Here is a 14,452-nt window from a genome sequence, read left to right as displayed (position 1 = left end):
CTGTAAATCCTTTATTTCACTTTTTATCAAGAGAGTAGCTATGTTAAGGAGGTCTCACCAAAATTTTTATTGCATTTTACTTACTTTGAGATATAGGACAATTTGAAAAAAAACCCCAAACACTTCAGCACACAAATTCAAGTACATTTTATAAATACCATGCTACTCTTGATGTGCCCATACAAGCCACTCACAAGAACTTTATGTCTGTTTACCTTTGTATACTCATTCATATTACAATTTGCATGCTGTCCTATATTTGAAATCAACTGTTTCCAATTATTTTTCTATCAAATAACTAGTACACTTGAGGAAATTATTTCCTTTTAAATTCCAATTTCTCACAAAAGCAAGTCTTGGGTTTTTAAAATATATGAATATATTAATAATTCATATGAATATATGAACTATATAAAATTCATCTAATTCATATTTAATTATAAGCATATATATGTTATTTAGTATCTTCCTTTGGGAGGCATTCCAACAGGATTTGAAACACAATATGGTAGCAGGTGACACAAAGTAGTGATTGGGTTTTTTAAAGCATATATATATATATATATACACACATATACATACATATATATATATATATATACACACACATAGCTCTGTGTTTGAAGATTCAGTTGCCTCAATCTTCGCTGTATCTTAGGCTTACCCAAATTCTTGATGAATAAGCAACATTTACATTATATCTTATATATAATATACATAATAGAATTACACTTGCACTTGCACAACTGCCCTAAGCAGAAGTAAGGTGATGTGCATGCAATGAGAATGGAACCATCTTTTGTGAGGGGCACCAAGACTTGAACTTTCTAATATTGCAAGTCCTAGTAATTCCATTTTAGCAAGCATCCCATCGTCACTAATTACAACACAGATGGCTTTACTGTCAGTAGATTTCATTGTGCACAATTCCACATCATCCATTTCAAAGGAAACAACATCCCTTCTTCATAGATTCTGCTTGTGCATTTATTGTTTAATTGCATGTTTTAAAATAAAGTCAAGAAATCCTTTCAATCCTGATATTTCAACCACTTTCCCAACCAAAATCTCCAATTTTGAGAACAAAAAAAAGCTAAGATTCCCTTTTTTAAACAAAATATTTCAATTGTGAAATAATTCTCACTGAAGGACTAGTCAGGACATGAAAACATACCCACTTGAAATTATTGAAAAATTGTGAAAAAAAATAAGAATTCAAACTAACACTGGCATATCCATGGCAGCCACAGCATTCACTCTCCTCAGGCACACTGGGCAGGGATTACAGCTGAGATAATTACTACATAGCAGTCATTTCACTGAATAAATTGAAAATCTCTGGAATTAATACATTAATAGCTAAGTACATGAAAGATGCTATGATGGAATATATTTCTAGTTTAAATATAATTTTGCAGTGTATACTGCTAGTTTTTTGCTTTGTAATGAGAATTCCACTCCCAGTATGACTTCCATGAAAAAGGAAAAACCCGCAGACTCCTTTTAGTCCTATAAAATAGTGTGTGCAAGCAAAAATTTGGAAGGAACAGCTAAACTATCCAAAAAGCTTTTGCATCCTTATTTCGACACTTCTGGAAACAAAGAAGAAGTACTTGTCATTTGCAGTTCCTATGACTAATGAGCTGTCTGGTGCCTTGGTATATGAGACGTGGGAGCTTTGTGCTGTCCCCAGGACCTGACCAGCTCCTGTTCTCCCCCTGGCCACAGTGGGTGGTGCCTCTGAGCTTCTGCTTCTCTTTCAAAACAGGCAATTGAGATTTCACCTCTCTTTAGTCACTTCAAACACAAACAAGTGCCAAAGCTTGTGGGAATTAAATAGCACCCAGAACATCATACACAATTGAATTTGGCTGAAACTGACTGAAAGCTAGAGGATAAGGATGGATAAGCTCTGATCGCAAAAATCTCATTTCCAGTGCTTAAAACAATCCTCCCAGGAATTCATCTTTGGGATCATTTAGATGCTGACATTTCAAGAGTTTGAAGACTCCAGCTCCAACTTCTGAATCATGCACTTAAAACCTGGTTATTGCTGTTTGCTGTTTGAAAAGTCACATACAGAGATAAAAGACTGCCAAAGAACTGTCACTTAAAATTTTTAATGTGCATTTCCAAGACACATTATTTTCAACTAATGTCATGTATACACTGAAAATTTCTGACTGGTTTTAGAGTGGAGCAATTGAACTCCCATTAAAAATTATCAGATTTGTTTTGTTTTAAAAAAACAAACTTCTAAAAAATTAGTCCTTTTTTTAAGAATTACTGAACTATTGCACTGAATACTACTGCACACATTATTGCATACAAAAGCAACTTTGTAAACTTTTTATTCTTCCTCTTCCAGCAAGTGTTGCTGAAGTGCAAGTGTTATTCAAGATGCTTTCTTAGCTCTTTTGTATCTTGTACAATTCCATCTTCCCTTTTAAAATCTAAGCTTTCACTTTCAGAACATACTCTTCTTCTGTTTGCTGGTTATTTCAAATTCTTCTAGCTAAACAATCTCTAATAAAGGCACTATTGCATCTAAGTAAAGTTAGAGTAAAACAACTAAAAATTATGCACGTACAAAATATTCCGATACCGTATCACCTGAGAGCCTTAGATATGGCAGATTTCTAACCACAATATGAAATGCAAGTTTTGTAATTCAGTGATTTCAAAGCTTCCTGGTACGACTGACCATTGAAAGAAATTCAGCAGAATGACAGACCATCACTCAACTGTGTGCATGAGCAGAAAACCCTATGAAGATGAGAATGGTTTTAAAGACTATTTACTGGGGTCATATACAAGCATTTGTAGTATGACTTGAGCAAAAGCAGCATTTGGGGTAACAAAACATCAAGCATTTTGAAGAGGAAGATCAATTTTTAAAACAATAACGTTTCTTTTGAGAAAGAAGATTCAGACTGACCTGATCAGCTTGGTTCTGGGAGTCTACAAGAGAATATCCTTACTGATCACTCTTCTCTCCACCCAAAAATTAGCTATGTAACTTTTGAGTTAAAGAACTGTTACCTTTGTAGCATAACAGAAAGTCTTTCATAAATAAAAAATGCAACAAGACTATGGAGATATGAAAAACTATGCAATGGTTACTAGTGTGAGGGAAATTTTTAAACATCTGTCCCAGACTTGGAAGAACAGACTCCTATTATTGTCAAAGAAAAGACAAGTTTTCTAAAGGCTTCCTGACAGCACAGACTCCTAACTTGCAAGTCAAAGGGAGATGTCTACTACACTGGCTGCCCTGAAGGATAAGTTCTGCTCTATTAATTAACATGGAAAGAAAAATGTTTAAGGCTTGGGATTTATTCAGCTCTTCCAGCTGCTTCTTGTTCACAGGTGAGGGACAGAGCTAGTATATAACAAAAAGACCTAGAACTTTTCTGATCATAACTGGAGTTAGCCACTTACCAACACTGCTGCTATTACAGTAACCAATCTGACCGCTCTGGTCAAAACCAGTCTCTGCATCTCGATTCTACCTGGCCAGTAAGGAAAAGGCTTAACAGTTTGTAGATAAAATACCTACAAAAAAACCAGGGACACTAGTGCCATCAAGGAACTGATCAAAATTATATCTTTCAAGATGTGTCTGTCAGAACCTGGCATGTAGAATAAACAAAACCAAGCTTACCAGGCCCTGCAGTTAACATCCCCTGTGTATGGTGGAAAAATGACTTATACCTTACTGTGTTGTCAAAATAGTACTTTGGAAACAATTACCACTGTAGTATGACTGCTGTCTGGAATGGATGGATGAGGTGTACTGCCAAAGGGTCATCATTCCTCCATTTTTCTAATGGTAAGCTCAGGTGTTTCTGAACTGTAAATTGGTTTTTGCATTTCGTAAATGATGTATATCCTTGGCAACCTGCAGACTTTTAATGCCCATGACACACCAGAACATACTGTCTAAATGGTGACTCTAAACACTGACAACCCTTCTGACAAACAGAGATAACAATGTCTAGAAATTGGAAAAACACAAAATTCTTATCTGACAACAGTTACCAGTTGAAATATCCAGAAAAACCTGTGCTATTTGTATGCGTACTTTGTCATTCTTAATCTTGAAACAATTAGTACATATTACACAAAATTGTTTTCTTGGTTACTCCTCTGCTAAATCACTTTCTATTTTATGCTGAATTCCTTAACCTGAACAACTAATACATAAAAAATAGTAGATATAAAATAACTAAGAGTAATTTGTTAAAACATATACTATTGATGCTAGAATTTAAACTCTGGAATTAACAAAAAATCTAAAGATTCTCAATACAAGCAACAGTAATAAATGCAAATAAATATTATCCAAAGTTTTTCTAAAAAGAAAAAGAAAGAATAACCTGTCACTCATGTTCTCATCTGAGCCTTTTTGCTCCTCATATTCCATTTTGTCCTTATTTGCTTGATTCACTTCTTCATTTTCTATAACTACTCCTTCATCCAAGATTTCTGGACCTTGTCGAGCTGCAGATACTTTTCTTTTTTTCACTTTGCTCTTGGAAAACTCCTGGTGCTGGTATGATTTATTGTTATTGTCCATTTCTTGATCTCTGCTGTGATCCTGCTGCTGAGTTATTGTCAGTGCATTAGAGACTTCTGATGGCAGATCTATTGCCATGCGTTTTACCTTTCTCCTCCTGCGCAAAGTTCTGTTTCCCAAACTGTCCACAGCCAAATCTGGTTCGTGCCACAGAGGTCTTTTGCCTCTAATGTTATTTAAGTTTGAGGAAGGCCTACGTTTAGCAACCAACAGCTGGTCATCAGAATCACTGTGGTCTTTCTTGGTAGCATGATTCTCCCTGTAGTCTTTGTTTGATTCCTCTAAACTGGAATCAGAGCCTTCACTTAGGCAGTGACCAGTCTCCCAGGGGTGATGGGTGGTAAATGAACGTCTTTTCCGTCCTCTCCTTTTCCTTGCCTGTCTCTTTAGAAGACAAGATACGCTTCGAGAATGATCTCCAGTATCAGCAAAACCTCCTCTGGCTTGCTCTGAACTTTCTTCCAGTGCCGAGACCAGATCATGAACCAGCTCCTCCATAGTCCTACTGAAATGCCTAGAGATTTCAAAGGGAAAAAAACCACACAAGAAAACAACAAATGAATTAAAAGTGCTAAGCATAAACTACAACAACTTCATTTGGCAAAATTGTTTTAGTCACTTTAGGCAAGATAGAATAATTTTTATAGGATGGCCATTGACACTTTCTGCCAAGAGACAAAACCTTACCAACCAGTCCTACAGAATTTGCAGCACACCAGCATAAGTTCCTTTTAAAAGGTATCTTCCCAAACTTCTGTCTTGGAAAGAAGAGGCGGACAGGAGGTTCCCCCATTTGTTTCTGGCCTCACTGTTATTGTTTGGTTTTAATTAATCTCATCACACATATATGACTGTCAGGAATTCCACATGGCAAGAGCATCAACAGAGAGCATTCACTCTAACTACAGGTAAGGAGTACATTTTAAATTTAAGAATGGAAAATGGAATACATAATATTCTCCTTGATGTACATTAATGAGTTCTTGCTTACAACTTTCATTATGATAAAATATATTTTTAAGAATGATTATCTCTTAATGCTGCCTAAATGCCAAAATGAAATTAAGACAGCAATTCTTGGATAATATGACCTTTTTCCTACTGGCAAATAATTCTATCTTTCCACATGGCTGATATCGGTTCTATTTTTTAAAAATAGTGATTCAGTGAAGTTTTATTAGGTTGAGAGAATACCCAACTACAGATAAGTCTACAGTATTAAATGCAAAGTTTCCTACCACATGTAGGCACTTGCATCCATAGAATCCCATGCTTGCATAAGGAAAAAAAAAATCCCTAAACACACAGTGTCAAATTAAGGCCTTACCCCTTTAAATGTTTTGCTCCTTCGTCTTCAAATTTCACTATCATTTAGCACGTCTTTAACTCAGTATGCTTCAGTAAGTTCACCCATGCATTACATGAATGTAATTACAAAAACATTAAATGATTGCTGCTGAACTCTAATCCTTCTCTGAAGGCTGTGAACCCTCTCCATACACACAGCAATCAGACTCTCATATCAAAACATCAGAAGACCCCTTTCCTTGAGGTAAAGCAAAGAATAATTTTCATGCTTGCTACTAAACTGCACAAACTGATACATATGGAAGGCATTGTACATTCAGTAAATCATGCAGACGATATTTAAAAGCAAGACTCTTCACTTTGTTTTACAATATAAATAGCTGAAGGAAACTAGAATAAATTTTCTACACATACTCAGTGGTGCTGTAGATGTGGAGAAAACCTAGACAGACTACAGACAGCTTCCCTCTGCCATTTAGCACAAACTCCAACATCAAAGGTACTAATGGTGATGGCTGAATGGGCAGTCTTAAATATTAATGGAGGAAATGAAGACCACGTTTAAGAAGAAATCCAAATGCTCATGAAATATCTTACCTAAAGCAGTTATATATTCTCCTTTTAAACCCTTTTCAGAACTACTTACTTTAAACATTTCAATTGCAGGAACAATAAAAGCACAGGAAGTGGTAGAAATATAAGTTTATTTTGAATTCTTGAAACTGCTGTGTCACCTGTATTATTTCTCTTTTCCTGTCCTGATGTAATCTCTAGTCATATTACTCCCTCTTAATGTTTTCTTTGGCTCTTAGTACAGCAAAATTATATTGTCTTGTAAATAGTGAGACAGCTCTGGAAAAGTGCGACACTTTCTCCGTAATCCACTTGGTTCACAAGATGCTTAAACAGATGCATTAGCTCATGTTTCTCCATGGCTGTAGCTGCAGTAAGAGGGCACTCACCCCTTTAGGCTTCCTGTTAAATCCCCGTGAGGACAGGCATCCCCAGAGGTGCGCGTATCAGAAATGAGATGTCCTAGAGATGTAAGGGGCTTTTCTGCACTCTTTTTACAGAAGCCATAATAACACGTCAACAAACAAACTGCAGCACATTTGGGTTAATTTGAGACACCAATTTCCTCAAATACCTATCCAGCCCTTCCTGCCACACACTTTTGAATCTGTGGCAAACTGAGAGAAGTAGAGGTGCACCAAAACATGAACTTGTAGGCTTAAACCCAGATTTAGCTCTCCAAATGAACAGATTTCTGCTAACCTCCCAGAATATGAACTAGCTTATATAAATCTCTTGCAGCCCATTCTCTTAGTGATCCTGCAGCACAAAGCAAAAGGGAAAGAGAAGATAGGGACACTGATGCCTTGCACCATAATTTATTATTAATTCCTTCAATTCAGTATCCCTAATCTGTATGGATAACTATGTCACTAAAATCAATGTAGCTCCTAGAGTGGACATACCAATTTACCCAGATAATGGCATGAGTACAGTGGTAAAATTGCCTTAGTTCCAAAATACTTCAAGATCAAACACAATATATCCAGCTCTGAGTTTTTATACCTGAATGAAACTTGCCCTGAATTCCTCCCAAAATACTGCAATAGAGATGGTGCCAGATCAAAAGATGAAACTCAAGAAAAGTGAACATCCTCAAGTGTTTTGCAATAAAGGGATAACAAAATTCTTGAATGACTCTGAGCAGCAATGGGACTTAACTTCCAGCAGACTATGACTTTGAATATAATGCACTTCTGCAATTAATCTTTTCTACTGAATATCAAGTCTCTTCATTGAAACTCCTGAATTAAGATTTGTACAGGGCAGTGACCTTATTTGCCCTAAAAACTGTAGCCATGGCCTAATGTATAATATAACAGTATCATAACTGCATCACTTCCTATGCAGATCAGACAAATTAATATTTTAATTATTTCAACATGCTTCCTTAGCATGATTACCAGAATTACTTGATCAATCTGGGACAGTGCAAGCTCTTTTGCAATAGACTGAGAATGCAAACACAAACCACTTCTGCTTTCTATTCACATTGCACTTTCAACATGCCAGTGGTCCACATTAAAACTCCTTCTCCTGAAAACCCAAAAAATCTCTTTTGCTTAATTTTATTTGCGCTCTCATTTCTCCCGCTATAATTGAAGAAAAAAAACCCAAAGGTAGCAGCAGCCAGATAGATTTCAGATTAACTGTTCTATCTCCAAAAATTCAGGAGCACATTTCTATTATAGCATTATTTATCAGACAAACTCAGTTTTGAAACTTTCTCTACTGTTTACAACCAGCTGTCAAGCCTATGAAGCTATTTTAATCATTGCTGCAGATGGGACTGTAACAAAAATATTTGCATTTGAAACAAGTTGAAAAATAACTACAAGAAGTATTGAGGACATTACCAGTGAGTATCAGCATTGTTCAGTAAGATAAGAAATTCCAAAGGTTGTAACAATGAATGTAGAACAACATATTGAGGTACATAAAATATTAAGATGAGCCACAGTTTAGCATGACTCACATAAGGCTATAAAATGATGTTACAGCAACAGCCCACAGCTAGCAATAAACTGTAATGCCCTCACTAGGAGAGGATCCTTCTTTACTACAAGAAAATCTAGTTTGCCTACACTGACCTTTACATTTATCTGAAGCAATTTTAATGTAGTTCACCAAAGGCTGACCCATTTCCTCTCTAACCCTTACGAGAACACACCATATATGCCCTGTTTGCAGGAAACAGCATAACTGCTTTCACCTGCTCCAAAATAGATCACATAGCTTCTGTTCAATATTAATATTCAAATTGAAAATCCTAATGGTAATAATGGGCACTCACTTTTTCACTGAAAATTAAGTATCATCTCTGTTCACCTCACACCTAAAGCACATAACAATGTAGAGCTCACAAATTATTTAACAAACACACACTGATGGAAAAGTTAATTTAGTTGCACAACTCTTAAGAGGCATTATATCTTGCCAAACCACCAGCAGCATTTACATTTACTTTCTAGCTCTATACCTTTTCCTGTTAAATGGGACTGGGACTTCTTGCAGCTAAATTCATGCTGCATCTGTGCTTTATCAATTCCAAAAAGAACCATGAGTTTTGATTCCTTCACAAACTACCTTGAACACCAGCTAAAAGCACAAGAAAAAAATCAAATAGTTCCTTCCACATCAGGATTACAAAACCTGACTTCCAATAACTTTTTCCCATATGGATTCTCTGATGGCTCAGCCGTACCCATGGAGTACCTTTATCTTCAGACAGGTACTAATTTGAATCCCATTTCTCCACCTCAGAAGTTATTTTCACAAAGCCTTAGAAGCACTCATTTTGAGAACTCTGCTTTATTAATGAGTGCGACTGAAATTTGGATTGAAGAGGTGCAAGTATTTGGGAGAGAGCAGCACATGATAAATCTCACTACCTTACTTGAAGAATTTACAGATTCAAAAAAGAGAACTATCATGGTTCTTGGGATACACAAAGGAAGAAGCAAAACAAAGCAACACAATTAAATAAAAATTATTAAAAAGCTGGCAAGAGGCTATGGTAGATTAAGAAATCACTCATAAACCTCTGTTACATAGAGGCTTATGTTTCCCTTCTTCCCAGGTAACAAGATGATGAAATGGCCTCAAGCTGCACATGGGGAGGTTTAGAAAAATTTTATATTAGGAAAAATTTCTTCATTAGGAGGAAAAGAATTAGGAAAGAATGTTCAGGTACTGAAACAAATTGCCCAGAGAAATGGTGGAAGCACCAGTGAAAGTGTTCAAAAAACGTGTGGATGTGGCACTTGGGGACATGGTTTAATGGTGAACGTGGCACTGCTGGGGTAACAGACTCTGCCTCAGAGGTATTTCCAAACTTAACGATTCTATGAGCAGAAATTGAAGCTGTGCCTAGACTATTTAAACTCCCTGTCATTAAAAAGTCATCACTAAGAGGTGGGCAAAGCATCAAGTTCCACATCCACACCTACTTATGTCCTTTGGCACTATCTGCTGGACCACCAGGCATGCAAAGCTACACCACAAGACATCCCTTCCATCCCATATCAACCACCACTGCAGGGCATAAGAGCTACCTGTACTTGCCACACCTGGTGCAGAAACAAGACGTGGAAAAGTTCGGAGGGTGTGTTTCAAATGTCCCTGGTTGTTAAAAAGGGTTAAGTTAATAATAACTAGGGTTTGTAAAGACAAGTTGAGAAATAAGAGGATGGACTGAGAGGAAAGCTGACGTCTTTACCAACAATTTCATGGGTGAAGGTGTGGGTGTTAACATCTTTGAAATGGGGCTTAATGTCTCTACTAACTCTGGGAAGCAGGTTTGTTGCAGAGCCCAGGCAGCTCGGCTCCTGAAACAAACAAGTGGGGGTCTGGACAAGCCTGAGTTTCTGAAGTTTGGGGTAAAATAGTAGGTTCAAGGGGGGGAATATGTGGTAGGCATTTAGGGAAGGGTGTACCTTCCTAGTACCTCAGCCAGTGGGGAAAGGAAGGGGGCAAGGTGCAGCTGGGACTTGAGGATAAAAGCAGGCTGTGCCCTCCAAAACCTCGAGAGAAAAGGCCATGGGTGTGTGCCCCAATGGACTCTCTCTCTTTATTGAATAAAGTTGCAGGACTCCCCTGTCTCGTTTTTGGACAAAGGCCTGTGGCATTTGTGGACTTTCCTGACATGAGGAAGAACCTCCTTATTGTGCAGGGCACCAAGCACCAGAACAAGTTGACCAGAGAGACTGTGGAGTCTCCCTCACCAAGGATATCAAAGAACATCTGGATGCAATCCTGTGCCCCGTGCTCTGTGATGACCCTGCTTGAGCAGGGAGGTTGGACCAGATGACGCACTGGGGTCCCTTTCAGCCTGACCACTTCTGTAATTCTGTCCTATACAACACAAAGTATTTCAGGAATGATATCATTTTATCACCTATTATACTGCTGATCCCTCCAAGAAGTAGGACCAAGCTAACATGCAGTAAGTGCATCTGACTCTTCTAAAACTGCTTCTTGTCTAAGAAGGCACAATAATAAATACTATCAGTTTACCCATATTTAATAGTGAAGAAGTGTTCAGTTTAGAGCAATAGCATACAGTCAGTAAGATGCTGACATGAACTACATTTAACAAGGCTCTAACACAAATGAATTGGTCAGCTAGAAATGAGATTTGGAGCAATTTATCATGAGAGGGAGCAATTCTTGCAATCCCATTGTCTCCATTTACTGATATGCTTGCCCTTTTCAGAAGTATGACTTCATTAATTAATTGCCAAGGTGCCAAATCACATGACCTGTCAAATCATGGTAATATGCTAAAGCAACACAGTCATTATCAAGAGAATCAGAGTGCCCAGCAAGTACCCAAACTGCAAACTATTCTTAAATTGCCACATGAACTCACAATTTAAATAACATTCTGCTTTGGAGGAACTTTACTACCCAAAGTGAAAAATTTTACTCTGTGGCTGTTCTGAACCTACTCATCTCTTTAGGATCTTAATGTTTTTAGAAAGCACAAGTTAATTTTCTACATCAAGTATTAGACACTGTAAAAAGTATTTTCCTGCATCCCACTCAAACGGGCCTCCTTTAACAGACAATTTCTGAAATAACTTGTATATAAGAATAAGAGAGCAGCTCTGAGGAGCGGTCAGATTTTTAATGGACAACATTTCAGTATCTTCCTCTGTATTGAATTCCTCTGAGCAGTGTACTAGCATAAGAAAATTTATTACTGTCTGATGAAAATTACAGAAAAATATGCCTACACCTCATGCTGCTGAGGGCTACTCTAGAAGCCTCTGGAACTAAATTACTTTATGCAGACACAAAATAATAAAACTTGAAGACAAATGACAGGTCAAATAAATAACGAAGACTTCGACAGAATACTGTTTGGAATGTCTTGGGCAATGTTTCTACTGTATGCAGCATTAACACTCAAATAAAAATACTTGTGCCACTGGAGTATACCTCGTTCTCTGAAACATTCTGAATTACACCAATAGAAGTTGTTATATTTACAACAGGCAAATTTGGATGCCTAGCAACACCAGAAAACTTGTTCTAGCAAAATGATTAGCATCTGGGCAAATAAAATCTCTCTTTGACAGTTTTCTCATTTAGAGAAACGTAAAGAAAAAATACAGGGAAAAAATAGTAGTATCAGCAAAAGTGGAGGAGAAACCTTTTCCATACTCTTCCCCCCCATCCCCAGAAAAAGAACAAATAAAAAGATGAAAGGAAGTCTATTTCAAGTCTATATCAAGTCTATTTCAGGTCTATTTCAGCTGGGAAATCTACCAGAAGGTATCTGTATATATAACATAGTCTCTAAAAGATGTTATCAACCTCTGGAAAAAAAACCCACAAACAAAACCCCATCACAATCCTCCTGAAACAAGAGAGAAGCTACACACACCAGTTGATACCAAACATATCAAAAGACACCCAACATTTCAGGAAGAAAATGAAAGGCTTCCCAGCTGGTTGCTTGGAACATCTTGCTTTCATCAAGTCTCTCCACTACCAGTCTTTATATCTGCACAGCCTACTAACAGAACTGACCTTTTCTATTCTGTTACTCAGCCTTCCTTCCTTACAGTGCTACAATAAAAAAAATTATGGCCTTTGAGGTCACTATGCTCGCATAAGAAATTACATAAAACAGTAAATCTATGAACTTCTTTTGTAAGAGAACTACTCATACTTTCCCTGCTCGATGGCTACAGCAGCACTTGTTGATTCTTGGCTTGCAGCAGAAAAGCTTTAGAGGAGACACCGCACTGGATGCTCAGCTGCACACGCTGCAAGGGCTTTAGGCCTTAGAGAGTCTACCACTACCGGAAAAACACAAACAGACAGGAAAACCTAGCAAAGCTTGGGACAAAAGTTTTGATTTATCTTTCGCCCGCTTTCCCTTTTTCAACAAGGCGTGGAAGTTTTTCCCTCCAGCCCAGTGCTCGCTCATAAACGCGTCCAGCCGCCGAGACACGGCAGTGGCACTTCTCGGACCGCCAGCGCCTCGTCCCCCGGGGGCCTGGCGCGGGCTCCATCACCTTCTCCCCAGCGAAAGGGGCAGCAGCGGGGAGGGGAGGCCCGGCCCGATCGGGGCCACCACTCGCCCCCACGTTCCCACGCCCCGCCCATGGCGCGGAGACGGTGTCCGGACCCTCTCCCGCAGAGAGCGGCCCCGCGGCCGGGCAGGGCCGGCAGACACGTGTGTCCCCCCGGACTTACCAGCTCTTCCTCGCCGCCTGAGCTCGGGTCGGGGTAGGTTCAGCGACCCGGAACATGAACCCGGCGCCTCCCCCGGCCGCTCCCCGAGGAGGCTGGCGCCGCTTCGCAGATACTGGGCGAGGGGAGGCGGGCGGGGGCCGAGGGCGGGAGGGTTCGGGCCGGGCGGGGACGGCGCGGGCGGCCGGCGCTGCTCCTCAGTCCCCCATGATGAGAGCCCGGAAGCAGCCGCGGCACCGGAGGAAGCCGGACGCGACCACCTCTCCTCTTCCCTTCCCTTGCCCGGCGCTGCCCAGGGACGCCGCGTCCCCTCCAGCACCCCCGCCTTGGGTTCGGTACAGCTCGACGGAGCTCTCGCTGCCACCGGAGCACTGCTTGTACCGGCCTGCGGGGCCGCCGGGAGCAGCGACACCCCCGCGCCCGAGCGCACTGGGACGGTCCCGTTGCCATGGCGGCAGCGTCTTGCGGGCGGGAGGAGGGAGGGAGCATGGCCGCCCTGACACGGCTTCTGGAGAGGCTGGAGGGACTCCGGGAGGAGTATTTCCTTACGAACAGGTACTTGGACCGTGCCGGTGGTGGGGCGGGATACACCGCCTTATGCTGGGCTGGGGCGGACGGGCCCTGCTCTCCCCCGGCACCGAGATGGAGGCAGCCCCCCTGGAAACTGTCCGGTTCTGAGCTCCTCAGTACGAGGGAGACACGGAGCTCCTGGAGAAGGTCCAGTGGAAGGCTATGAAGATCATTAAGGAACTAGAGCATCCGTATTACGAGGAAAGGCTGAGGGAGCTGGGCCTCTTGAGCCTCGAAAAGAACCAAGTGAAAGAGAATCTCCTCCGTGCCTCTAAGTATCCGAAGGGAGAATGTGACGAGATGGACCAGGCTCTTCGCAGTGGTGCCAAGCAATAGGACAAATGACAGTGGGTAGAAACTGGATGCACTGCAAGTTCAATCTAAATATGAGTAAGAACTTGACTGTGCAGGTGGCCAAGCACTGGAACAGGTTGACCAGAGAGAGGGTGGAGTCTCTCTCACTGGAGATATTCAAGAACTGTCAGGACACAATCCTGTGCCATGTGCTCTGGGATGACCCTGTATGAGCAGGGAGGTTGGACCAGATGACACACTGTGGCCCCTTCCAGCCTGACGCACTCTGTGATTATACGATTCTGTGAAACTGTTTCGCTTTAAAATCCCTCCCGAGAGCACCAACCCACCGCCTTTTTCCCAATATTTCCACAGCGATCTGAGGAGACCTGCTGGCCGCAGCGCAGCGTCTTTAAGGGACCC

At 40.3% G+C, this 14,452-nt stretch overlaps 2 protein-coding genes across 5 annotated transcripts in view; one reads left to right on the top strand and one right to left on the bottom strand.

Annotated features, from left to right (window-relative positions):
- GPATCH2 (G-patch domain containing 2) overlaps nucleotides 1-13,562 on the bottom strand; it is a 120,527-nt gene extending 106,965 nt beyond the window's left edge. For all 3 annotated transcript variants that reach the window (XR_008436482.1, XR_008436481.1, XM_053974349.1), the window contains exons 1-2: nucleotides 13,169-13,562; nucleotides 4,380-5,093 (exon numbers count right to left, since the gene is read on the bottom strand). Coding sequence is in view for 1 of the 3 variants with exons in the window: in XM_053974349.1 (XP_053830324.1) it covers nucleotides 4,380-5,093; nucleotides 13,169-13,224 (770 nt within the window). In the remaining 2 variants the exon portion in view is untranslated. The remainder of the gene's footprint in view (nucleotides 1-4,379; nucleotides 5,094-13,168) is intronic.
- An 84-nt stretch (nucleotides 13,563-13,646) lies between these two features.
- SPATA17 (spermatogenesis associated 17) overlaps nucleotides 13,647-14,452 on the top strand; it is an 86,046-nt gene continuing 85,240 nt past the window's right edge. The window contains exon 1 of one of the 2 annotated variants that reach the window (XM_053973642.1): nucleotides 13,647-13,720. In XM_053973642.1, coding sequence (XP_053829617.1) covers nucleotides 13,653-13,720 — 68 coding nt within the window. In that variant the 5' untranslated portion in view covers nucleotides 13,647-13,652. The remainder of the gene's footprint in view (nucleotides 13,721-14,452) is intronic. The other variant, XM_053973641.1, reaches the window with a different exon arrangement.

The sequence above is a fragment of the Vidua macroura genome, chromosome 3, assembly GCF_024509145.1.
Source record: "Vidua macroura isolate BioBank_ID:100142 chromosome 3, ASM2450914v1, whole genome shotgun sequence".
In the NCBI taxonomy this organism is placed as follows: domain Eukaryota; kingdom Metazoa; phylum Chordata; class Aves; order Passeriformes; family Viduidae; genus Vidua; species Vidua macroura.
The sequence above is the reverse complement of the archived record's forward strand: the minus strand, read 5'-3'. Positions and strand labels throughout refer to the sequence as shown.